Here is a 14,564-nt window from a genome sequence, read left to right as displayed (position 1 = left end):
ACCAATGAGGGTCCTCCGGACTTACCTAAGTTTCTGACCTGCGAGTGCCAATACCCCTCAACACTAAAAGTGATTCCCAAGCAATTAAAATTGTTCACGCTTCCCAGTGGGTCCCCCTGGTCATTAATTTGGTCATAGGTTTCTTATCTGGCCCACATGCCATAATATGGGATTTTCCATAGTTAGTGATCTGGCCCAGTTCACTCATAAAGGATATAAAGGACTTAACCAACAATCGCAAGACCCTTGGGGTCCGTGCCATAAGCACCACATCATCTGCTTAAAGCAGTGCTGACACAGAAACTCGCTTAATGATCGAAATGTCTCTGGTGGCTTTATCCAAAGTTGGCACAGATTGTTGATATAGATAACAAAGAGAAGTGGGGCCAGGATACAACGTTGGTGCACCCCATGAGCAAGGAGAAATGTATCAACACAATTCACCTGCCATACCAGACCCTCGCTGCCAGGTTTCGTGCATGGAGTGCAGGAACTAACTCCAGCTCCACCCATCAATCCAAAATCAACCTGAGCTTTGTTCTGTTGACTCAACCAAATGCAGTAGACAGATCCATAAAGGCCATGTACAGTGGACAGCGCTTTGCAATGGTGTATTTGCTAATGAATCAGTTCAAGTTTAAGCACTGGTACACTGTACTCCATTCCCGGAGAAACCCAAATTGATTAGAGTTGAAAAACCAGGGCGATGTAACCAGGTCCAAGTTAGAGCAGTTTAATTGAGACAATAGGAGTCAGACAAACCAAACACACACAGAGTTCCTTGATGTTTGGGCCAAGAGGGACGGCCCAGCCTCAGCTGGGCTCCGACTCATTTGCAGTGGCGGGCCTACCCTTGGCCCGGGCGCGCCCTACACAGCATTGTTGAAGGTTCCGCTTTATAGCACCAGGGTATTCTGTGACCAAGCCCCTACTCAGCTAGCGGTTTCCTGGGATAGATTGTCCCTTCCAAAGGATGTGTGCGTCCTGCACAGTGGTGGTTACTGTCGTGCTTTGTAGTGACAGGAGATTCTGTGACTACAGCCCCCTCCGCATTCAACGGAGTCCTGTGACAGATCGTTCCTTCCAAAGGATGGTCGCATCCCCACTCAAATATTCACATCCATAACCTCTCGCTACCCCAATAACATGGTAGTCATCTCCCTCCCGATGTACCTGCGTTATGCCTGATGGTGCTCCAGGTGTTGCCCTGTCGTTTGGTTAACACCCATTAGTAAGTGGTATCGTCCGAAGGATAGCCATGGGTCGTAGCTGCTGTATATCCCTGCCTCCTCTACTAGTCAGCAGAGAAGGGTGGAGTCTGTAGAGATCTTTGCACGAGCAAGATGTGATGTTTGCCCAGGCTATTCCTTAGGGCAAGAGGCTTGCTTTTTTCACCTACTGATGCTAGAAGGAGAGCTATCACTGTGCCAATCTCCTATTAGCAATGTGCATGAGAGTTATTGGCTAAGCTTGTGTCCTAGGTTAGGCATGCAGCTTAGTGAATACTTGCGTACTAACCTCATTTCATTTTCTTGAGACAAAGCCTTGAAATCTGGAATGAAAGTGCTACTAGTAGTAAACCTAGTCAAATGTCTGATCTATTTGTGTATTTGCTTAATACTTTTTCTGCAGCTAGAACTCGGTGTGCACCATGACAGCAGTGGAGAAGCTGATGGAGTTGTAATTCAAGACATCACAGACTCCACACGCAGTCCTATTCAGTTGGTGCATTCTCCGGCTAAGGGTTCGGAAGCTTGTCCAAGTACAGAGTAAGAAAGATCGATCCCTCATTCAACATAAATAGTTTCCGATTTGATTGATGGTATTTTGCTTTCTGAAATGCTTCATCAGCACTCCTAAAATTAGGCTTGCTCCTCCTAAAGTGACCTTTTCGTTTCCAGTACCCATGTCCCAACTCTGTGAGCCCTCATATGTTAATATTTTGATGAAAATTGCTGAAGCAGTGTACAGATTAGTATATATTTTTACTCCAATTCTTCCAAGGGAACATATCGGTGATCACTTGTCTCTGCTGTCAAACTAGCCTCACTGAGGTTGGGGGCTTCACTTCCGGCTCATCCCTGTCAGCAGCGTATTGCCAGTGAACTGAGTTCACATAGAAGAAGCAAGCACAAATAACAAGCATTGGAAATGCAATAGGTCTTGCCTTTAAGTTAAAGCCATTTGCTTTGCTAATGGTATTGTATTTTAGCTATGTCTTATTGAGTGTCTGTATGTGATACGTTGTGCCTTTATGTTGTTCAAATTGTAATTATGTGTGTAGTAGTTTAAAGCATGCGGTACAAAAGGGGGTGGTGATGGACGGAGCATCTGAATCAATCAAACACACCCAGTCAAAAGATCTGGGTTTAATCCATCACCGTTCTTTAGCCCAGTCTGCCACCCCAGTTCAGACATGGCCATATGCAAATCAGTCTGACCCTGTGCCTCATGGGAACAGTCCAGCCCGAACTGCCAAGCCATGTCTTCCCTGGACCGGAAACAAGCTTCCGAGCACCGGTTTCTGGCATTCCAGCCGTCTTCAGCCCGGCTTGCTTGAATTCAGTGGCAAAGTGAGCAAGGGACTCACGTCTGAGCATACCCTTCCACACTTATGGCAGCCAAAAGCGGTACAAAAGGGGGTGGTGATGGACGGAGCATCTGAATCAATCAAACACTCACACCCAGTCAAAATATCTGGGTTTAATCCATCACCGTTCTTTAGCCCACTCTGCCACCCCAGTTCAGACATGGCCATATGCAAATCAGTATGACCCTGTGCCTCATGGGAACAGTCCAGCCCGAACTGCCAAGCCATGTCTTCCCTGGACCGGAAACAAGCTTCCGAGGACCAGTTTCTGGCAGTCCAGCCATCTTCAGCCCGGCTTGCTTGAATCTAGTGGCAAAGTGAGCAAGTGACTCACGTCTGAGCATACCCTGCCACACTTATGGCGGCCAAAAGCGGTACAAAAGGGGGTGGTGATGGACGGAGCATCTGATGGATTAAACCCAGATCTTTTGACTGGCTGTGAGTGTTTGATTGATTCAGATGCTCCGTCCATCACCACCCCCTTTTGTACCGCATGGGCATGAAAGAGCTCGGGGCATGAGAGAGATCAACTAGGTTCACTTTCAAGGTACTGTAAAGGAGGGGCAGCGCGATCTCCACTGCTGTCATGCAACCTCGTAAGGCTGCATTTCAATACCGCAGTCGAGCTCCAGAGTTCCTGAGAAGCACTGCCAATCTCATCTAAAAGGTACCAGGTGTGGTACGGGCCCAGAGTGTGATAAGTTCATTACAGCTGAAGCACTTGATTTTATGATATGCAACACAAGCTGTCTTCACTGTTTTGTGCAGCGCCTCATGTTCTGTGCTCTGTTCACCTGGATTGAGATTGGAAAGGTGAGCAGTAGGGGATGTGAAAGAACAGTAGTGTGCACATGTGTGCGCTGTCCTTGGGGTTCCCACCATTCACATCACCAATTATGAAAGATAGATCAGTAAAAGAATGGATTGATGAGTGAAAGGGTGGATGATGGGCGAGTGAATGGGTGGATAGATGAGAGAAATGATGGATGGATTGATGAATTAAAAAGTGAAAGGGTGAATGAATGGATGGATGGGTGGAAGAGTGGATGGATGGGTGAAAGGGTGGCTTGGGTGAAAAGGTAAATGGTTGGATGGATGAGTAAATGGAATTCATGAGTGGAAGAGTGGGTGGATGAGCGAGAGGATGGATTGGGTGAAAGGGTCGATGGATGATGGATGAGTGAAAGGATGGATTGGGTGAAAGGGTGGATGGTTGATGGGTGGGTGAAAGGGTGGCTGGATGGGTGAAGGGGCAAGTAGTTGGATGAAGGAGTGGATGGATGGGTGGAAGGATGGTTTGGGTGAAAATGGAAATGGTTGGATGGATGAGTGAATGGATGGATTGGTGGAAGAGTGGATGGATGAGTGAAAGGATGGATTTGGTGAAAGGGTGGATGGATGAGGGATTGGGTGAAATGGTGGATGGAGGGATGGATGAGTGAAATGATGGATGGAAGAATAGACGTTGGATAGGTTTGCAAATGGTTGAAAAGGTTTGGATATGGATGGAAGGACAGAATGAATGGTGAAAGACTGAATGGTGGATGAAAAAATAAATTCATAGATAACATAAAGTACATTTGAAATGATGGATGTCAGGGGTTTGATGGAAGGATGAATGGCTAGATCCCTGGACAAGAGAGCTCTTCTGGGGAGGGTTGTGATGACTTACTTTGCTTTCTTGGTGCCATAAGAGCTTTAGTTCAAAGTGGGAGGTATTTCAATTTTCTGGCTACTCCCTTGCCTATGTATTACTATTCTGTATTTGCTGTGTGCTTAAGTGTGGGATTCATACATCATGCATACGACATTTTGAGTGACACCCAACTGCTACTTGAATGTTACACAAGTAATTGTAAATGTTTGCATGCTTTGTTTTAGGTTTAAGGTTTTAGGGAGAGCCTCAGAGTGCCATAAGCTGTGCTTGAGATGTATATTGTGTTTGTAACAATAGGCAAGGTGTCAAAAATAAACTATGTAATAGTGTATTGACAGTGCCTTCTTTAAGAAAGCTGCAGGGAAAAGCACCTTTGGGACTTCCATCAGCTAGTGCAACTCTCTATGAAGCCCCCATAAGCAAAGTCAGATTCCACATTTTAAGTTCTACTTGCTGAAACACCCATAATGTGTTCCCTGTAGTGAGTTCATCACAGCAGTCCTCCCTTTAGTTCACCTATGCTTGCCGCATTACATCTCACAATGGCACTCAGATATGAGATGCTAGTAACAAAGACTATCCGAGCAGACCTTCCTGAGCACTTATCTCACCATACATGTTTGCTCAAGACCAAGAGTTGTAAACAAAATATCGGACTGGCGATCCCAGTGCAGTAACCATATAAATAGATTATTATCATATGAAATACTTAAAAAAGAGCTGCACAGTTGCTCAAAGCTGTGCGCATCCCAAAAAACTGTGAAGTGCATGATTGTCTCAACCTAATGTAAACTTATTTTGACTTGTACTTAAGTGGTTGTCTATTTACTTACTTTTTTACTATTGCGCAACTTCCTCTGATGTGTCTGTAAAACGTACCTTTTGTTCCGAAGATTTGCCCTGAATTTTGACCTTCTGTCCTGAATTTTCGTCCTGAATTTTGACCTTTTGTTCTGAATTTTTACACTTACCGTCCTGAATTTGCAACCATGTCAGTTGGTCACCCTACATTAACTGGTGATTTCACTTCGGGGCGCAGTGTTCACACATGACTCACCAAAAGTACAGAGTTCACCGGAACGTGTTTGCAAAGCATTCACCAACGCATCCATGGCACTTACAATGTGAAATGCTCGGATGCGCAGATCTGGACAGGACTGAAGCCCAGAAGCATGACTGAAGCACGCACCTCCACTAGCAGGAAAAGATACACTACAAGCCGCGCAGGAACCATGAGCCTCCTTCCCCGCCACAAACGTCCTTCTCAGCCCACACTCCAGAACAGGGATTTTTCAAGAAATCTTCTGCATGTGGGGGGCCCTTTTGTTGCCGATCTTCATCTCACATTGAAGTGACCCCTCAGCCAGGGCTTTAAATGGGCCGGGTCCCCCGGGTCGCAGAGAACGTTGCAAAGGGTCCTTATCGGGCTCGAACGTCATGCCCTTTATTCTGATATAAACACTGATCGATTTCTAAATAATGAATGTAAAAAGGCAACCCATGTCAGCGATTTAGTTCCTGTTTGTGTTTGACCTTTTCACTTAATATTTAATTCCCTTAGAGTGTTAACTATTTCCCGGATGTTGTGTTTCTGTATTTTTTACGTGTAGCAGATTACGCTTGTAAAGCGCCTACTTTGATCTGAGCCACCTCCAGGTGCTAAGAATGAGCCATGGTTGAAGGCTAAGCATCTTAGAATGTGATTTTTATGTCCCCTTCTGAGAGGCCCAGAACCAGCCCACCTCTGCACGGTTTCCGCGACCCTCCCTGCCCCCACCCTTTGTTTTCTTTTAGAGTGGTGCCACCGAGGTGATAACCTTGCCTGAAGGCAGGGATTTCACCTAAGCACTTTAGGTGTTGTGAATATGACCATGAGGTGGGAGTGGGAAGGTGTGCACAGCAGGGGGAAAGGGATGGCCAGTGCAGGTGACGCTTTTCTTTTGTATATAAATTTCTGCTGGCGTCAGAGCCCAGGGTTCGCTGTCTGTGAACTTGTATAAATGTGTATTCCATACATGTGCACAGACAGCAAACCCTGGGCTATGACGCCAGCAGGAATTACTTTACAAAGGCAAAGCGTCACCTGCACTTCCATCCCTTTCCCCCTGCTGTCTGTGCATTTATAAGGAATACACATCCACGGCGCTGCTCACCAGATGAATGGTTTTGGGGAGCCAGGGGGCTAATTTTAGGGATCAGGGAATATGAGTTTTAAGGGGCCAGGGGGGTAATTTTAGGATTTATGTGTGCTCTAATTGTTGTCCAGTTTCAAATGCAGAATTCACCACTTTCTTTTCTCAGCTTGGCCTGAGCATGACCTGATCCTGATTGACTGCCATTTTAGCCCCGCCCCTATTGATTAACATTAGCCACGCCCCTTCATTTTCCAGGTTTCCCCCCCCTGGAAAAATTTCTGCGGATGCCCATTTTCACAGCTGTAGGGAAGTGTGCTTCCCTCTGATACAGCTGTTCGCATATAGAGGGTTCACAAAGTTAACTTCGAGATTTGAGGAGAGATAGAGGGAAAGCTGACACCCTGGATTTACACTTTTGGGGGCCGATCTGCAGAATAAACAGGCGTTCAAGACCCCAGCACATCATTAAATCACGGTGCTTACTTCCTCCCTCCCCCTGCGCTCCTGTGGCTACGATGCCCCTACTACAACTGGAGGCTGAGCCGTGGAGGGGCTCTATGAGGATGGGTCAAAATGCCACCCGCTGAGAGCCTGTCCCTCGCCGCCCGAGCCCGTGGGCAGGTCACACATGGCGAATGCGAGCACCCAGCTTCCTTGCGAGTTTTAAATTGTCCTCTCCTGCAGCACCTTGACACCTTCCTGATCTTAAGTTTCTGCACATACTCTCTGATTTCAAACTGAATATATATCCCGCATTTAACGCTACTTTCTCCTCTGCAAACCATGCTTAATGTATTCATCCCAAATTCAAATAAAACTTCTGCTTACACCATCACGCGAGTCAGCTAGTCACTGGAGTTAAACTGGCATTATAAAGGGGTTTATACTAAACACATGCAGTCACTGGGTAAATACTGATATTTAAAGGTGTTTTATATACACACTTTCACTGTAGTAAAAGCTGCTATTTTAAAGGGGTTTTTATACACATACAGCCACTGGAGCAAATACTGATACATATTTTTTTTAAAATACATTTTTATTGGTATTTTTCACATTTACAACATATGACATTTAACATGTAAGCTTCGTCGCGTTTGCCCATGCAAGGACCCCAGCCTATGAGATTTAGATGCTGGTTTTTATAGTTTTTTCGAAGGGCTCATATGCCTGAGTGCCCCTGCCTCTCTGACGTGCAACATTTAACACAAAACCTATAGGTATTGGTGCTTCTTCTAGGATCAAGAGGTAAGTGGATTTTTTTTTTTTTAAAACCTTTATTGTACAGAAGGCGCTCACAGATACGGGCCTACAACCCACCGGGCCGGCCACCACAATAAAGAGACATACGAGGCAATACAGGAGAGACAACAGGATTTCTCAATAGCTCATATGAAAGGCAAAGGCAACAAGTCTTTGAGTCGCCAACACGGACAGGATAAAAGTAGGTTAATTTTATAATAGAAAAAAGGGTGTCACAGGATAATGACAATCTGTAAAGTCCAGAGGGCCGTGGTGGGCCGTGAGCAAGCCGAAGTCTCGAATACAGGAAAAGACCAAAAGAACAGTACATTTTGGCAAAGGCAGAACGTGAGTCCCACATCAAGAACAATCACAATCGCTGCTCAGCACCCACCCACCACTACCAGGGCACATAATAATAAAACAGCGAAAAATACGCTTACAAAACTAAAAGCCCTCCGTTACAACAACCCAAGGGAGGAAAAGAAAATGGGGGGGGGGAAAGGGAAAAAAAGGGAGGAAGAGGACATCAAAAAAAGGGGAGGGGGAAAGTGAGGGCGCAGCGTCAGGGCACGCCCCCCACGGCTAACAAAGCACCCAATACTAATTCGGCACATGGAACCAGTGGCAACAGGAGAAATGAATGCGTAGTAAACCGTGACAGCAGACATACCAAAAGGGCCATGCCAGCACAAACACCCCGGGGGGCTACGTGTCGACACCGCGCCACGAAATCAGGGGATACACAAGAGCCATAGAACCAAAAAGAGGAAAGGGGAAAGATACAATAAACAGACCCCCCACCACCCCGCACAGCCCACCCTGCACCCCTGCAGAAGGCTATGGCCTACCCCCCAGCAGCGTGCCTGTCGCCCTAATTAGAACCCGAAATATAGAGAAATATAAGAAAGAAAGAATCACTTAGATTAAAAAGGGGGGGGGGAAGGGAAAACAGGGAAAAACAGCGGGAGAGGAGCCACATAATAAAAACCCCTTCAGCTCCCACCCCCCGCCCGAAAATACTCAGAGCCCACGGGAAGATAGTAAACACACGGATAAGTTCCAGGAACGTAAAGACGTATCAAACATAATCATACAATTATGAACGGATCACCCAACCATACCACAAAATAACAGTCCACAGAGGCAAGATCAGCTCAACCCTGTCCTCGTTTTTCGCAAACTGTAGTCGTCCAACGCACCAGGAACCAGATCACATGGAACCGGAGGTGAATAACAGGGAGTCGAATCAAAAACACACTCAAGTTATAGCGATCGCGACCCGGATGATCCAGAAAGTACAGTAACCACTTCAGGCAAAGCAGGCAAAGTTCCGATGAGAATACGAAGAAAGCCGGTCCAGCGGCGCCGTCACAGGATCTTTGTTCGGCCATGTGAGGTAAAAGAGGAAAAAGAGACCCATCGAGGTCGGTCCAGACGGGATCCAGCCGGGGAACCTCCGGAGTAGAAGGAGGCACAGGACGAAGAGGGGCAACTGACCCCCGTACATCCACACCAACAGCAGCCTCCAGGTCCACGACCCCAAGGAAAGTTCCAGCAGCACACAACAGAGATGAAGCCGCACAAACCGAGGGGGGTCCGGCAGGCCCAACAAAGGGACCCCTCTCCAGGATAGCGGTCGGTGCGGTCATGGGTGCCCCCCAGGAGCGCAGGGCGGCGAGGATGTCGCCAAGCGTAGGCTCACCTTTACAGTATTCAGCAAACGTGCCGTGCGGCGGACCCGCATCGCCGGTCTCCGCAAGGCCGAGAGTCACGGGGCCGGCCGCCATCTTAGAAGCCCGGCGGGGCCGCTGCGAACACCGACCCCCGCCCGGATATCAGCGGGGCAAAACAGGATACCGGCAACCACCAGCGGAGGTGCCACCAGGGCAGGAAGGGGAGCCACCAGAAGAAGGCGATGCGCCGGCACCCCACACGCCGCCGGCACCGTTCTCCGAGTCCGGGCGGAGGAACTCAAAATGGCCGGGCCGGAGAACAAAGGGGAGACGAGCCAGATGTACGGTTAACCCCATCCATGGAAGTCAGCTCCCCAACACCAGGCCGCAGGACCGCCGGACCAGGCCCGGGAGGCCGCAATCGGTCTATTAGCACATCGGCCCCTCCGACCGACTCCACACCACCACCAAGGGCCGACCACCGCGCCCCGTCCAGCCCGGGCGCCGCCAAGGAGTGCCAGGCCCGGCCGCTCCGGAGGCCCCGAAGCAGACAGGGGTGTAACTCAGGATCCGTGACACCCAGGAATCACCGGAGCAAACGGTAAGTGCCTGTGAGTTATCGTCGTTCCACTGCACATCGTGGAATACTTCCCGGGGCAGGATAAAGTACAGGATATTTGTTGCAGACAGGAGAGTGAACGGACCCGAGCTAAAACGCGGCCATCTCGGACGCGAGCTTGGCTCCTCCCTCCGGTAAGTGGATTTTAAACATGCACCTTCAGTGGAGTGAAAACCGATATTTACTTTAAATAAACAAGCACGGATACAGGCTTCAAAACGCCTTCCTCTGTACATGCAGCGGGCACTGTAGCTGGCTAGAAAAAAAAGCTGTTGTCATTGGCAAAGCTGAAAGAAAGCGAGCGCAGTAAAAGCAAATTGCGCGGCAGCGGCTAAATAATTAAACAAGCATTTACAATGCAACGGTCTCGCCTTTGCAAAAGTTAGAGCTATTGTCATTGTAAATGACAACTTTTTTATTTGTGTTGGTATTAAAAACAGATAAATAAATGGCATTGTCATTTACATTGCCAATAGCTTAATCTCTCGCAAATGCCACACGCAAACACACAGACACACACACACACACACAGAGCCCCACACACACACACACACACACACAGACAGACACCACACACACACACAGAGCCACACACACACATACAGAGCCACACACACACATATACAGAGCCACACACACAGAGCCACACACACACTTAGAGCCACACACACACATAGAGCCACACACACACAGAGCGCCACACACACACACACACACACAGAGCGCCCCACACACACACCCAGAGCCACACACACACACACACACAGAGCCACACACACACACAAAGCCACACACACACAGAGCCACTAGTGGTCTATATTTGAGACTTCAGGTCATGGTGGCTAGTATAATAGGTTCAGGAGGGCCAGTGTGACAGGAAGCTAGGGCCCCACTGCACCCTAATAATGGCTTTTACTTCCCAACCAGTGTACCCAGTTTCCTTTCTTGCTTTTGGGTTCACAGCATCCTTGCTGTACCACTGCTGGGGAGTTGTTGGCAATTTTAGGACTAACCATATATTTTCATAAACGTTTACGTAATGAACTCCTAAGAAATGTGTACAGCTGCAGGTCATGCAACTGTGCGTATGTTAAGGGTAGCCCGTAAATAGCCTGTTGAATTGGTCCTGCAGCTATCCGCACGTCATTTTGTTTCCAAAGGGTAACTAATGCTCGCCATCCCGGCCACTGGCACCTAATCGCACTTGGCAAATGGATATATTTCACCAGCCAACACACTGGAGAATGACTGCCCAGTCCACCAAGAAATGCCCTGGAATGCTCACAGCAGGACTGGCATCCAGTGAATTCTTGCTGCTTTTCTCTGCCTTTCATGTCCTGGGTCACTGAGGGGGTTTTCTTTGTGACGCCTGCCACCGTGCAAATGTGCCTTTTGTTTTGGGGCAAGTGGGAAGGCTGCCATGAGCGGCCGGCGGATGCAGGGAGCTCGGAGAGCTTTGGGATCTTTATAGCTATGTCCTCTGACTTTAATTCTTAGGAGGCTGCTAAATAAATAAAAGAACAAACTAAAGAACCATTTTGCTTTAAAAAATATTCTTTCAGAGTTATATATAGCACAAACTTGACCCGAAGGCATCAAGCGCTTTAGATGAGCACCAGTTGCGTTACACAAGGACACATTCGTTTTTGTTAGGCTTAGGTGATTTGACCAGAATCACAGGATGTTGAGCGTCATTGCTGAGACTCGAACCTGGTTCCCCAGATTAGAAATCGGCCGCCCTAGCCGTTAGGCTTCGTCCTTCCCTGCATATAGTTTAGTGGAGCTTTGTAATGCATATTGTTGAAGCGTCTGAGATACCATTAATAACGATAATACGTATAACAAGAGGGGCCTTGAATTAGGTAACAGTAACATCCATTACACACTCACACAGCTGCAAAGACGCTGACACCGTGGAATGTTCTAGAGCAAAAATGTAATGCTATTATTCGTTTTTATTATATTATTAACATATTAATCAAGTTAACTGCAGATACATAGAAGTGAACAGACAGTGAAAGGTAAAAAAGGAGATGCATGAAAACGGAGACTTTACCACACACAGTAGGCCCCCCCCCTCCCCGCAGTGGTGTGCGACCCAGGCCCAATCCACCTGGGCGAAATCAACGGGAGGAGAGGGGGCCCAGAGCAGAGGACGAGCCTCCCGGCCCACACGAGGACTCCACTCCGGCGGAAGAGGGGTCACAGCAGACCCAAGCAGACAATCGGCAGGCCCGTCTTCGCCCCCAAAGCATGAAAGACAAGTCAGCTGCAGTAGAACACAGGTCCTCGTAGAGGCCTTCCCAGGTATGTCCCAGCAACTCCGCCGACCACCAGTCGCAGCCTATTTTTACCTTCCTGATGTGGCTTCCATTGCTGGCCCGCCGCAGGTGTGGAGCGAGTGATGCGGGGGCTCCGCCACCGCCACAGAGGCACTGCTGGCCCCAACGCAATGCCCCTCACCGGGCCCAGCGAGGGGCAGGGATCTGGCCTCCACACCCAGGGCCCGGTCAGATCCAAAGCATGGCCTTCGCAGCTGCAGTGTCGCCGCCCTACACCGCCCATCACCACCTCGCGGCCTCACCAGCCCGCTTACCTGGGGGAGAGTCAAGAGAGTCCCGATGTCCACTGCCGGCGCCTCGCAACTTCCTCGCTCACACCGGCTGGTATGCAGGCCCTCTCCGCTCTCGCAGCCGCAATCACCGGCCCTCCTTTCCCTCAAGATGTCTCGTCCGTGCAGGGACTCCGGAGCCCGACAGCTGTGTGTGCAAGGCCCGATAGGCCCAAAATTCAGCTCCAACAGGCCAGACCCTCTACTGCGTTGTGAGAAGGGTCTCCAGCCGTCTCAGGCCGCAGCGCCACACGCTCCCTGGGCCCAGAGGTTGATTATTGTACGGGGATGTCCCGGAGCGCAACAATGCCTGCCACAAGGAGTGGATCACTTTATCTTGCTGCTCCTTGGAAAGTGATTACTTGCTGGATGTGTCAGCAGGAGTTGGTGATGGTCCTTCAGAAGACTCCTCAAGCGAGCTCCACCATGACACCACCACGTTTCTCCTAGGCGAAGCAAGAATGCCTCGGAGAAACGCACGGTCATTTTGGGATTGAGGGGCGTGTTTTTTGTTCTGTCCTCTTCCCTTTGGCTGGAAGGTAAAATTCCAGCCAATGGGAAGAGAAGAGAAAGAAAGTAAAAAACACCCCCCCCCCCCGCCCCCTGAATCCCAAAAAGACGGGGCTTGAACGTAGTGACGCCTCTCTCCTCCAATGGCTGGCCTCCGTTTAGGAAGCCAGCCAATGGAGAAGAGGGGCAGGTTCAAGCCCCCACACTCAACATAAGATCTCTCCCTGCGAGACTGCGCAAGCACAGCCTACGCCGGTCTCGACCTAATAAACAAGCGCTAATATGGGCTTCAAAACGCCTTCCTCTGTACAGGCAGATGTAAAAAAGGCATTGCCTGCAAACCTTTTGCCTTAAAGAAATAAAGAAGGCAGGAAAGAAAGAAGGGAAGAAATAAAAAAAAAGAGAAGGAAAAAGCGCAGGAAGGAAAAGGAGAAGTAATAAGAAATAAAGCAATACAAAAGAAAGAAGGAAAGAGTGAATGAAAGGATGGATAGAGAAAAAGAACGAGGAACGAAAAAGAATGAGAGATGAAAAAAGAGAAGGAAAGAGAAAAGCGTAGGAAAGAGTGAAGGAAATGAGGAAAGGGGAGGGAGAAAGAATGAAAGAACATAAGGCAATAGAAGAAGGAAAGAGAATGAAGGAAAAAAAGAAAGCATAAGAAGGAAAAAATAGAGAAAAGGGGAAGAAAAAAGAAAAAAGAGTGAGAGAAAGATGTAATATAACAAGAATGAAAGAAGGCAAAAAGGGAAGAAAGCAATTCAGGAAGAAAGAAACAAAAGGGAAAGTAAAAAGAGGAAAACCTAAACCAAAACAGTTTAAATTGGACAGACTCGATCTGAAATCCTGTGAAAAAACGACCTTTATGTATGTATATTATGCATATTTTAGTAAAATCAAAAGGTCTTAGTTTTTTTTTTTTTTTTTTTAACAAAATGTTATTGATTTTTCACATCAACAAACAAATGACTGCGGGCTCCCAAATTGCATATTACAGTTCAATATTTCAAGTACTACACCCCACATATCAGTGCCCTATCTTCCCCCCACCCCCACCCTCTCTACCCCCACCCCCCCATGTCAGTGATCAAAAGGTCTTAGTTAACCTCATACCTAAAATTAAAGCAACCAGTGGTGAAATGAAAAGAAGTAGCTCTATGCTCCCAGGCCATTCCATGCTTTACAAATATCTGCCAGGAACGCAGGCCGTGCTGTTGACTCTTCCCCGTGATGCACAAATTCTGTGATGCAACCCTTTGCAACAGATAGTCTGTCGTTATTCGCATAGTGCATATTTCCTCAGGAGGTCTCTTTCTAGTGGTGATCACAAACTTCACTGACATAGTTTAGGGTGAACTTGTCACCCCGATTAAACATCTGCTTTAAATTGTATTTATATAGCATTTACTACTCCTGACGAGGCGTCAAACAAATGAAGCAGAGGCATGATCTGGTCACGCCTATGCCTGTCCCACCTTTAATCTTCCACTGCTTGCTAAAATTACCCCACAACTAAATGTCATGAAG

At 48.0% G+C, this 14,564-nt stretch overlaps 1 protein-coding gene across 3 annotated transcripts in view; it reads left to right on the top strand.

The window, feature by feature from the left end:
* Window positions 1-14,564, top strand: part of LOC144752191 (heat shock factor protein 3-like) — a 199,200-nt gene that overhangs the window by 115,483 nt on the left and 69,153 nt on the right. For all 3 annotated transcript variants that reach the window (XM_078640135.1, XM_078640136.1, XM_078640137.1), the window contains one exon: window positions 1,633-1,769. In XM_078640135.1, the coding sequence (XP_078496261.1) occupies window positions 1,633-1,769 (137 nt within the window). The remainder of the gene's footprint in view (window positions 1-1,632; window positions 1,770-14,564) is intronic.

The sequence above is a fragment of the Lissotriton helveticus genome, chromosome 4_2 (genome assembly GCF_964261635.1).
Source record: "Lissotriton helveticus chromosome 4_2, aLisHel1.1, whole genome shotgun sequence".
NCBI lineage: Eukaryota > Metazoa > Chordata > Amphibia > Caudata > Salamandridae > Lissotriton > Lissotriton helveticus.
This window is presented reverse-complemented; position numbering and strand designations above follow the sequence as displayed.